General features: G+C 38.6%; 1 protein-coding gene across 2 annotated transcripts in view; it reads right to left on the bottom strand.

The window, feature by feature from the left end:
• The window catches only part of edar (ectodysplasin A receptor), a 35,496-nt gene that overhangs the window by 14,684 nt on the left and 8,172 nt on the right, over window positions 1-12,640 (bottom strand). For both annotated transcript variants that reach the window (XM_085249840.1, XM_085249841.1), the window contains exons 2-4: window positions 7,413-7,484; window positions 4,562-4,681; window positions 948-1,129 (exon numbers count right to left, since the gene is read on the bottom strand). In XM_085249840.1, the coding sequence (XP_085105966.1) occupies window positions 948-1,129; window positions 4,562-4,681; window positions 7,413-7,460 (350 nt within the window). In that variant the 5' untranslated portion in view covers window positions 7,461-7,484. The remainder of the gene's footprint in view (window positions 1-947; window positions 1,130-4,561; window positions 4,682-7,412; window positions 7,485-12,640) is intronic.

The following is a 12,640-nucleotide window of genomic DNA, read 5'->3' as shown; positions in this document are numbered from 1 at the left end:
GAGAGGAAGGTCTGGCAACATTTAAAAGCCCCTTATTGACTTAATATTTATGTGGCATGGGGTTGCAAAGACAACTGCCATGTGCAAATTGAAAAGTGCAAGATTTAGTGTGTATTCATACAAAGCGAGAGGATGTATGAAACCGAATGGAGCACGGCAGCCTATTCACATGCTAAATAATGCATCCGAGTGCGAATCATATTAAAAATGCATGCTGTACAGTAAATCGACGCTTGAGTAGAACATCCATTCAGGACGTAATCAGCCGTGTCTGTTTGCCTAAAGATGAGTTGTCATAAATATCCTTCTTTGGCAGAATTAACTAGCATCCATAGCAAAGTTATCCATCTCTGGATCCATTCTTTCTTCTTCTTGTGTCTGCATGCAAAGGGCGATTTGTTCGAGTGATGTCATTGGTTTTACACCAGTCAGTGTTCTATAGGTGGCAGTAGTGTGCCAAGAAATGCAGGAATGCATCAGGAAAAGGTAAAAAGAACTTAGAAACTAAGCAGCTAAAACTGGAGGCAAACAAATGTTCGAGTCATTTTTAAATATAACATTGAGCCAGATGTTTTAAGGCTTAAGCACCTGTTTTTCTTATGGGACACGTATTTACAAGGACATGTAAGAAGACGCACCAGGAAAAAAGTGACAGTTCACATGTCATTTGCGTATTTAAAAGGCTACAAAGGCTATTTTTTTATTGACACACTACCTTATTATTATAATGCAAAGTGAATAACAGATGGGTGAAGCTGACCATAATGACATGGAAATTCATCGCATGCATTTGTCTTATTTACCATTTAACATTGATTAAGTAACTGAAGCCAATGAAAAACACTGAGTATATTTTAATAGTTCAATGATTCTTTGTGTGATCATTTAAAAGGTGTCCTGCATTGTGTGTTAAATGGCTGTTGCCTCTGCTTGTTAGTGTGCTTTACCCAGGTAAACAGGGTCCACACTCTGCGTCGCGTTCGGGAGTTCCTGGTATGTGAACAGTGGCACTGTAAAGCGCATGACAGTCTGTGTGACGTTTGCAGATCTCATATTTCCCTCCGGAGTATTTTCCCTTTGGGCACAACACGCAGGTAAAGCCTTCATCCTTCACACCATGACCGCAGGTCTGCGAAGCACACACAAAGACATTTTTTATAAAGAGACGTTTTCAGTTTTATGATCAATTATTAAATCAAAAAAACAAATGAATACAATTTACAGATCACTGACATTCCAACTGTGACGTGGACACACACATTATAAAACAGTGATGTGTTTCTCTGTTCTGAGACAATCTGACATTACTTTTTCAAAAGACAAGAGGAAAATCAGATTTTTCGCTGCGCATGCTTTTCAATGACTGGTGTTGTTTAAGATGACTGGTATGTTTTCAAGCATCCATCTCCTCCCATCTCCACATGGTAATTCCTCTCAGTTAGGAGGCCAAACAGGCCACACGCAAACACACACATGTAAAAACACATCAACCTCTTTCTCTTTTTCGCTCCTTTCATCTTTCATTTCCCTCCCACTTTCATCTGTCTATTAAAAAAAGCCTATGCCTCTTAGCTTTAGGCTACAGCAGGCTGACTCTTACAGAAATCTAATATTCTCTCCCTTCTTTTTTTGACGTCCGTGAGTCTCGGTGTGATTGTTTGATATAAAACCGTGCTGGGTTATCGGCAGGATCTTGTCGCTTTGAGTTAAAGCTCTCGTTGGATCATTTATACTCAAGATTACAGTGACTCAAATTTTCTCCAGAATGATTAAGAACTCGTTCCTTTGAAAAGCAAATTGATGCCTTTTTGAATCTTGCTTATTATAGGAGTTATGGAGGTGAGTGAAACTCAGATAGTTATGCTTGTATTATAATACTTGACCGTGAAGAGAAATAAAGGCGATTACCTCAGACTTGCAGTGCATATTATTCATCAAACGCTGGGGTTACAAGGGACCATAATCACAATACACAATACAAGATGCAATCTGATGTAAAACTTCTGTACTTCTTCACTTCCTCAATCTTTCCTCCCCCCACCAACCCTTCCACCAAAATCAGAAATGTAAGGGTGGGCTGTTAACTAGCCTGGAAATCTGCATACAAGATGTGCACTGAAATAGGTCTTCAATATCTCTCTGCACTGTGTGGAGTCTTGCATAGTGTCTGTGCGAGTGTGTGCGGGCATGTACTTTTTGGAGTCTCTGTTTTGAGCAAGAACTTTCTGGTTATACTGTGATTAAGACACACATGTACATGAAACATGTCAGGGAAACAGAAGAACAAGTGACAGACTGTTCCAGACTGTGGCACCTAAAGGATCAGAGTGCAAAGAGGGCTTTCATGTCACTGATGAAACTACTCGAGGTTTACATTCAAATGGCTGCAATACTCCTTGATTATCAGACTGAGCTTCCCATCAGGTGGAGAAAGAGGAGAAAGATCATTTGATTTCACCAGCTGCTTTATAGAAGTTTCTGTTAACATGCGGAAACACAAAGCAGGAATGAGGAAAGCACCAGAGGAGAGAACTAAGATAGAAACAAAGGGTTTAGTGCACTGTGATCACTTCCATGCAAATGTGTAATTGTGGGTTTTTTTGTCTGCCTTTGGGGATCATTAAAATACTTGCTTTTTCTGTGATCTTGTTTTTTAAGCTCTTTAAATACAGAATGCACTACAACATCCATCCAGCTGCTGCTAATTTTGCCCGTCCAGCGCTGAGTCTAGAGTGCCGAGCGTTTTTTTGGTCAATTTTAATAGGCTGCTGTGGTTAAAAACTGCCACTGAGCAGTCAGAGTGCCGAGGGAACCTGCAGTATTGGGTGGTTTGTCCGTTCATAACATCATGCCTAATTTGAGGTGAGTCGCATTCAGCTGGAAAAACAGTGACGCCACATAATTCAGTGCGCCGGTACAAATCAGATCCTGAGGACATTGTCAGTCAAATTCACCGTTGCATCCACGCAGCCCTTATAAAGCAAGACAGTTTGAACTGTTAGTCTTAATTAACAATACCTAGAGGGTGTTTTAACATTTTATATTCATTTTTTTAGTCGGGTTTATGTCATTTATTTTATTTTCAGCAGCATAAAATATGAGACAAAACAGTGTGCCATGTTTTCTGTTTTTGATAAAAAGGTTCTTCTAAAATTCATTCTGTTTTGTAAAATCCGTATCTATATCAATATAATTTATAACTCTTACTACTATGCAAATTTAGATTTAAATTGCACTTATACAGCACTTTTCTCCTTTATTTGAGCTCTCAAAAGGCTTTCTTACAAGCCACATTCACACACACACACACACACACACCTACACAAGTGTTTTTTTTGTCTAAGAGCTTTTAACTTAACATTTATACATTCAAACACCGGGGGCAACTCAGGGCTCAGTGTCTTGCCCAGGGATACTTCCGCTTGCAGACTAGAGGAGCCATGGATCACATGACCGACATTCCAATCAATAGATGACCCACAGCTGCTTTAAAGGACATCGACTTTAGATAAGTAGTTGGAGAAGTTGGATTTTTCTTTCTATGTTTTGATCAAATGATTTAAGCATTATTCATGCAGGTTAATGAGCCCAGAGAATCCAGCTTCTACTGAACAGACACATGTATACGCACAAATATATACATAAAAGTAAATTCTAATAAAGGGTCTGCTCAAAATATTAAATAAATGCAGCATATAGATTTCCTGTTTATGCACAAGAATTCTACAAATGTTGAAAAAATATCATTGCTTTTTTACCACACAATAATGTAGTTGGTCTCACTACTGCTTGAAGTCAAGGGTGCTACCTGAGCAAAGCATGCAAGAGGCCAAACTTATGACTTATTGGGAATTCTGGATATTTGCCAGCTCTGTTTGGAAACGGGTGCCTCACAATGTCTTTGTGCTATCTACCTGGCAGGATAAAGACCATACACTGTTCTGCTTTGACTAAGTAGGACACTTGCGTTCCCATAAGCAGCTCCACCAGTAATACTGAGAAAAGTTTAAAGATGTAGAGCATGTGTGAAAACAGCTTGTAATTCATTCTGTTCACCCTTGAGTGCAGCTGTCTCTCTCAAGCGGGTGTGGCACCCCTAGGTGCCCACTGAAGCATTTACCTGCACTTTGTTTGCTTTGGCTGTTGGCAGACTGACTGACGAGGGCTAAATCACTATGTGACTACTGCAAGCCATTCACTGTAATGCATGCCTTCACGTTGAAGTCAATGATAGCAATAAATCATAAAGAAATTGTTCATTTAAATTAAGGCACCCTTCACCGTGCAGCTATGTGTGCGTGCTGTGTATTTGTATATATGCGTATGTGTTGGAATGCATGGATTGTGGGTGGTCTAAGCAAAACTGACACCTACATTCAAAAAGTCCGTTTTTTCTTCAGTTTTTGACGGTCTTAGTTTGATGATGATTCGCTACTGCATTTCCTTCACTCGTGCTGTCAGTTGATTCCAACAGTTGATTTCAAAATGTACTCAGATAGTGTAAAAATTTTACGACTTAAATTAACATTTTTTATGTATGAGTGCATGCATGCATTCTCACCATATATGGCTCATGTCCTGGCTGGCACTGAGGGCAGGCCTGGCAGCTGTTACTGGTCTGGTTGAAGAACTCATTCTGTCCACAGATGTTATATTCTGCACTAGCAAACACACAACACACCTGGAGGAAGAGAAAGAGAGTCAGAAACATATAATAACTTGTGAAAACAGAAATGACAGATACATACTACTGCTGACAGACTCCCTGTGCAAGACATGTTTGCAACCGGCAAAAAGATTAAAGGCACTGCTGCTTAATAGATCCAGATCGACGCCTAATCTAACAGATTTATCACACGGCTAATATTACTTATTTGCTGATCTATCAGTAGTGGAATTTGTAATTTCCAATAAATCATAATCAGGAGAAACACTCTTCAACTATGTTACAAGTGTTGACATTGCATAGTTTGTCTACCAGAGGGCACTCTGCAAGTTTCCCAATACTAACAGTTGTGTTTGGAAATACAACAACCAGCTTATTCAAGCAAAAACAGATCAGTAAACAAACAGCTACACTGTTGTAGTTGTTTATTTACTTAATCATCCAATATTTTGGACTATCAGATATTTAAATCACCTAATATTGGTATTGGTATTTGCCTTAAACATCATTTTTTAATTCTTATTATCATAGTTTAAGTTCTGGAAAAGCAGATACTCCAGTTTCGCCACAAAGAAATGGCTGATGATATATATAGGGCCTACATCCATCTTTCATTTTATTTATAGAGTCTATAAATAAAGTTAAACATCCATGAATCAGCATCTTCACTTTAACTGGAAATAAACAAGCAGCAAATAAAACAAACATGTTGACTTCTTTGTCTGCAATAGCTCAGATGGAGACCATCGTTAGCTGTCCTCATGTCAAACAAGAGTTTGCATGATCCCATCAATTGAATGTGTGTGTATTTGTTTGTGGTTGTGTTACTCATCTTGTTTAGACATAAATATATCTGCACAGTAACTCATTAACCTCAATCGCTGAAGTGTGAGGTGAAGACCTGGTTTAGACCTTTCAGGTGTAGGTTAGGGTTGCATGAAGAAAAGTTGTGGTATTGGTTAAGATTTGGAAATGAACGCAAGTCAGTATAACATCCTCTAAAATGTGAAAATGTGACGGTGTAGCCTATGTGTCTTTGTGCCGTGTCACTGTGGCTCACTGTAATAAGTAGCAGCTGGTATTTATAGCTTTACCAGCACACTTTGTCCTTTTCCAAACAAACAAACTGACTTTTAAAAATCATTTGCAGTCCAGAAAATGATGGAGTGAAAGTAAATGAGTGCATGACTGTGCATGACTAAGTTTCTCCATCTTCTCTCTATTGTTTAATAACATCTCCCACTCACTGTATTCTCCCTAATAACCATCTCATGTCAGCAGAGATAAGGCACCATTTAAATAAATATACATCTACACCACGAGTGTGTTTATGTGTCTAGATATTCAGTATTTGACTGCATATATTATCTCATACCAGATATTTGGTGAGTCAAACCAGATCCTCCAGATTAGCTTGCAATAGTTCACAGGTTAAGTAGTGCTTCCAGTGATGAGTAAATTAAAACTGGTGGATTTAAAATGTTTAGTTTGAAACTGAAATCCTTCGTTTAAGAGCTAGTGTGGAGTCACTGAGAGCAATCACTTTCTGCAAGAGACATTTAGATATTGTCTTTCTTTGTGTCTTTATTCATTTAACAGTTACAACACATGCTAATCGACATCAAGATACCAAAAATATTTAAAGATTTAAAGATGCCAGATTTGATCAAAACTGCTGTTTTACATCTGGTTTCCCAGGGAAAGTCGCATAAAAAAAGAGATTCAGCAAAAACAGATATTAATACCTCATCAGAGAGAAATTCGTTTCAAATGGTCACAGACCTGGTTTCCCATCAGCTTCTTTAAGATGAGCTTTAAATGTGGGATAAGTAGAGTGCTCGTTTATTGTCATTAGTAAGCTGTTCTATTTACTTCCCTTTACTAACAGCACAGATTGTCCAACTGCAGTGCGCAAAGAAAAGCTTTTCTTTGCAAGCTCCTTTGACTACGATGACCTGGATGACTGAGAACCTTCACAGACGAACAGATGAGTCGCCCCCTGCTGGCCTTGCAAGTGTATGCATGTTTAAAGCACATCGGCTTTCAATTTTTTTCAATGCAACTGATGTATTTAAAAAGCATTTAAAGCAAGATGACGCATTCTTTAACGTCTAATAATTATCTCAGCCTATAGAATTAAAATTTAGCAGAAAGTAAGGGGACTGCAAATAATATAGTGCTAGTATCCATCACTTCTATAATCATCAAAAGGGTGCTATGTTGTATGACAGTAGCCGAGAAGTATACTGTCTGTCATTCTGGGAAAGAGGTTAAGATGAGAGTGTGTGTCAGAAGACTGCCAGTAGGTTTCAACATCAAAACAAGCTGAGAATCTCCAGATTGTAAGACAGATTATAAAGATATCTGTTCTATAAAAACTCCAAGGTTCACTAATTGGTACAAGTGCTGAAGAGTTATGCAAGCTGCTGGCACATAAAACCACAAAGTCTGTTTTTTTCCTGTGCCAAATGTGGAGTTTATTATGGCTGCGAGCCATACTGCTGGACCAATATGGGTTTCTGAGGGGTCAGCATCAAAAACAAGATGACGAAGTTAAATTAAAGCTACTGCTTTATGATTTCAGAAGAAAAGAAGAAAAAAGTAAAGAGAAGAGCAGAGGAATGCAAACAGCCAAAGATAAGGGGTGGAGAGGGGGAGTAAGTGATGTATGAAGATATGCAAGGGAGAAGATTTTATCAAATATAAGGTAAAATAAGCGGATATGAGGCAGGAGAGGAAAACTTACCAATAACGAGGACAGAAAGATCGACTTCTTCTCCCTCCTTTCTGACATTTTTGTGTGTTCTTCCTGGGAGAGCTGAGAGAAAGACAGGTTGTTAATTCGAATTATATTCATGCAAACATTCCAGCATTCAGACTCCTGCACAAAACTTCAATCATAAAACAGCATTGTTATGAATCTCAGCATCCTGCCGACAGCAGTGCTGTCAGTGGGGATATTGTGTGTCTGTGTGTGTGTAAGTGTCGGTGTGGCCCAAATGACTTCACTCTCATGCTGATAGCACGTCACACCAAGAGCAAGTAATAGCAACAGAACAGCCCATGGCATTCTTCTGACTCATAACTACAAGCACACATCACCGTTGGCTAACCTCTGCTTCAATAAAGGTTGGTGATATCACTTAACAACATTTAATTATACGCCTATTTCTTTGTTATGTCTCTGTCACGTTAGGTTAGAAATTTTCTCCAAACCTCAACCTCAGCTGAAACGCGAGTAAAAACATATTTCAAGCTTAGTTTCACACTGATGGCTGCCACTTAATAGTGCAACTAATATTTAATGCTAACCTGGTATGGAACCAGGGTGGAAAAAGTTGGCTTGCAGTAGGGTGTAAATCCCCAGAGTAATGTAGTCGATCAGTAGGTAATAAATCAATTTGATGTTTCTAATTCAGTTTATAGTTCTGCTAAGCACAGGTTAAAGGAGAAGGAAAACACTTAAAATAAAATGCCTAGGATCCATTTTCAAATCATACTTCCACAGCTACTGCGATCATTAAGTTGACATTAGGTAAACAGCAATTTTACATTTTGTGATTGTTTCTGCAAACACGCTAAAATATTCTTTACCTCGCTGCTAAACGGTTTAATGACAAGCTAACGCGAAAACGAAGAGTTTGCAAAGGTCGGGAAAGCTATAAAATCCCGGACGAAGAGAAAGCTTGTTTAGTTTGGTTTTTGTGAAATGACAGCTGTGTTTGGATATAAGGTTGTTGATAGCAGCACTTCATAAAACATGTGTGTATTCCCCCTTAATGTGCCAGAAATTAATCTGCTGTGTGGTATTGTTTGATTGCTTGTTTATTTCTTGGAAATGCAAGCGTTTCCAAGAAAGTGTCTCTGATTTTAGTCACTGTATGTTTGTCCTGCACTGAGTATACAGCATTTCTGTGTGTGTGTGTGTGGCTGTCTGTGTCTATGTTTAAATACCATTCACTGATATATTTTGCTTGTAACATTAAATTACTAAATTATTATTAAGTCATTAGTTTATCACTGTCAACGGGGAACTAAATACATATGTCTCCGAGTAACTCAGCTGGCTGGGATCCGTTCTAATTATTATTATTATTATTATTATTTCTACCTTGCTAGTCCGTCATGGCATAGATTCAACAAGGTGCTGGAAACATTCCCCAGAGATTTTGGTCCATACTGACTTAATAGCATCACTTAGCTGCTGACGTTTTGTCACAAATTTGAGTACAGTGAACTCGTTGTCAGACTGAGATGATTTCAGCTTTGTGACATGGTGTGTTATCCTGCTGGATAACAGGCATCAGATAATAGATACAGTCATTTTTCTGCCTGTTTATAATAGAGATGGACCGATCCGATATTACGTATCGGTATTGGTCCGATACTGACCTAAATTACTGGATCGGATATCCGAGAAAAATAAAAAATGTAATCCGATCCATTAAATATCACGAAAGCACCTCACAAAACTTGCAACACGCCGTAACTCACCTCAGAACGTTAGCATGTCGGAGCAGTATGCATCACGTGATAGAGCGGCTGTGGCATGCGGGACCTGTCGGTGGTCTGGATAGCATTTGGAGCTTCGCTAGCAACCCGGCATTTCATCTCCGACAAAGTTATCCCCGAGAGAAGTAAAGCAAGTGTGTAAGTCCATCTCTGAATGTTTGTAAAGCATTCCTGCGTTAAGCTTAACAAACGATATATGGAGCAACTGCCTCTTCTTGCTGCTACTTCAATCATGAAACTGCTTAACGATCAGCTGATCGGCTTTTCTGTCGGGAGTACATCTCTCTTGTTTGCTTTTGGCCCACTTTGCACCAGAAAGAGGAAACCAGCGGCTGAACAACAGCAGCACCTTTAAGCTCTATAAGCTGTTGTTAGAATTTATTTAATATTACTTTCTACTCCAGGATCTTTTTCTACGTAGCTGAGGCTGGTAACTGTGCAGGGGCGGATCTAGCAAAGTTTAGCCAGGGGGGCCGATAGGGCATTAACTGGGAAAAGGGGGCACAAAGACATACTTTTCTTTCTTATTCTCATTTAAAATGTCTAGCTTTTAATAAATAATTATCTGACAGCCAAAGTTTTAATTTGATGCAAAATGAATAGAAGTCCATTACTGTATATAGTAACTATTAAGTCTAATATATATACCCTAGTAAGCTATAGTACTTTTTCCTTTGTGAAGGTACCATCTGTGCAGTCTGCAATTTTGTTGAAGAAAGATGTTGAATCTATTTAATATTTCTTGAAAAATAATTGATTTCTGTGCATTTTTTTTTCCACACTGCATCAAATTAAGGTTGATTACGTCGATTAAGCATCATGAGGTGGAGCGTGAGGGGTGGTTCCCTATTTTTTATTTATTTATTTTTGTTGTTGCTGGGAGTTGGAACCCTATTAGTTAGGTTGCTTAATATTTACGCTAAGTACTCTTTAAAATACCAGAATAGGGAGGATGGTGTAGGTTTAAGTTTATTAGATTGATCAGTATTGCTGAACTATGAAATTTTTTTTTGGATACAGGTATAACAGAATAGCTTTAGTGTAGTTGTTGTTTTAAACTTGAGTATGAACTTATACAAAATGCAGCAAGATATTTAAAAAACAGTTTTGTTGATTAAAAAACACTATATCGGATTCATATCGGTATCGGCAGATATCCAAATTTATGATATCGGTATCGGACATAAAAAAGTGGTATCGTGCCATCTCTAGTTTATAACGGGTCATGACACATACTAAATACTGGATGACACATCATTATGCAAACGAACAGATTTTTTTTTTGTACTTTCAAGTCACAATTTCCAGTGTATCTGTGGCTCAGTACAGTTAACATTTTTTTTCTTCCTGCAATATAAAATTAAATAACATTTTTGTTTGAAGAATCCACAAAAATCCCAACATGTTTGAATCCTGATTATATGGTCATCAGCTATCAAAAGAACATTATACAAAAAAGTACGTGACCTCATTAAAATCGGTCATTAAAATCAATTTCATATTGTTCTATGATATCTTTTTAAGTATGGATCAGTTTAACAGTCATCAAGATGCATTCATGGAAATTAACAACAGCGCTGTCTTGTAGCAGGACTGGCTTTCATCATCCATCAAGGCAATGACTCCCCGACATGTACCAGTAGTTTTAGCTGCCTAAATCAGAAAACCAGCAAACACATGCACTGACACTTTGATAAAAACGTGTTTTACCGTTTTAACCGGTGTGGCCCCAGGTCAGATCAGATCAGTTTTGCACACTGACGGCTGAACTTTAAATCCATCTGAACTTGTCGAGAGTATCAAAGTATTTTTGTGTATGTGTCAGTGTGTCTGAGAGACAAAAAAAGGAAGAGACCACAATTACCTGAGGTCACAATCTGTCTGCTGCCTGGCTCCAAACCTCTAAATTCATTCTTCCCTGTCTCACACTTGACTAAAAACCTTCTGATCTTCAACGATGGCTAATTCTACAAACCCAGAGGTTTGATCTTGCTTAATTACAGCATCCACATACACGCACATGCACACACGCACATGAACACACATATACGGGGGCTATAAATGCGCACAATTCGCTTTTAAGGGCAGAACAGGCTTAATTGCACAAGTACTTGTGGTAAGACCACAACCGGTGTGTGTGTGTGTGTGTGTGTGTGTGTGTGTGTGTGTGTGTGTGTGTGTGTGTGTGTGTGTATCACTGCTGAAAAGGAGATAAAAGGGGAGACAGTTTTTTTTTTTTTTTTTGAAATCAGGAAATTAAGATCTGCCAAATGGCTATGGACCCCCTCAAGGCTTCTCATTATGGGGTTAAAGTGATACACACATAAACCCAAGCACAACACACACACATAACTCCAACATGGCAGCGTTTGAAGACTCTTGGTGTCTTCTGACAGTCTGCTTTACCTCTTTCAACCCGCACGCTGTCTCTCTAACCTCAGCTTTCTCTGTCGGGGCAGGTCTAAGATGAAAGTAAGCCTTTAACCCCCCCAAGGGTATTAATCTTCTAACGATCCTAAAATCACCGATAAATAACCCTTGTGTCTTTAGCTGTGTCATTACTAAGTAAGAGTGTAAGCTGCTCTTAGTTACACAGCAAATGTACTGTGTATGAATCACAGTCCAGCATTGTTCATCTGTAGTACATTTTTACAGTAGTAAACATTTTCGAGAAGCCTTTTGGTGCCTCGCTGGCTTCATTAGCTCTGTCTTCATGTCTGCTTTTCATTTGGTTGCATCTGATTGCTGTTTTTGTTAGCGGAAGAAATTAAATGTGCAATACCACAAAGCGAGGGGGTGGCAATTTATCTCGCTTCATTTCAAAAATGCACAATTTCAAACGCATTAACCTTAAACGCATGTAACACTAATCAGCAAGACCTAAAGAAGGCATCTTTTGCCAAAGCTGTTTGGCCTACAGTGACAAGTATAATGCTGTAATGTTGCTAAAGATCCAGAGCAGAACTTCAAAGCGGGTTAAAGTCTGTATTGATATGGACTGCAACAAAATGTGTCAGCTAAATGTGATAGACTTACTTAAAGTCATTATGGTGATGTTTACATCCTGCAGGTGAAAGGAGATGTTGGTCTTTGGAAATTCCCATAGATTACATCATACAAGGACTAAGTAGACAGGCTCCACGTCTTTCTTGCTAATTCCACTTGTCCTCTTTTTTGTGCAAGTGAAGCAATGTACCACTCATAGACGTGGCTTAATGTGCTCAATGTGCTTGAATTTTTTGCAGTAATGCTTTAGATTTTAATGCATAAGTAAATTATATATGTTCAAAGAAAACACTAAAGGCTGTCAAGTGTGTAAGTGTGTGTAAGTCCAATGATTAGTTTATGCGATCTACTTTTTTATGGGAAATGGACTAATTCTATCTATCGTGTCAACAATCACTATTTGGACGGAACAGACAGTCGCAGTCTGTTCAGTCTGAGGACTGAAATTCGTATGAG

Source organism: Mchenga conophoros, linkage group LG16 (genome assembly GCF_057382185.1).
Source record: "Mchenga conophoros isolate Kocher_MC1m ecotype Shallow Benthic linkage group LG16, M_conophoros_male_GT1.1, whole genome shotgun sequence".
Lineage (NCBI taxonomy): Eukaryota > Metazoa > Chordata > Actinopteri > Cichliformes > Cichlidae > Mchenga > Mchenga conophoros.
This window is presented reverse-complemented; position numbering and strand designations above follow the sequence as displayed.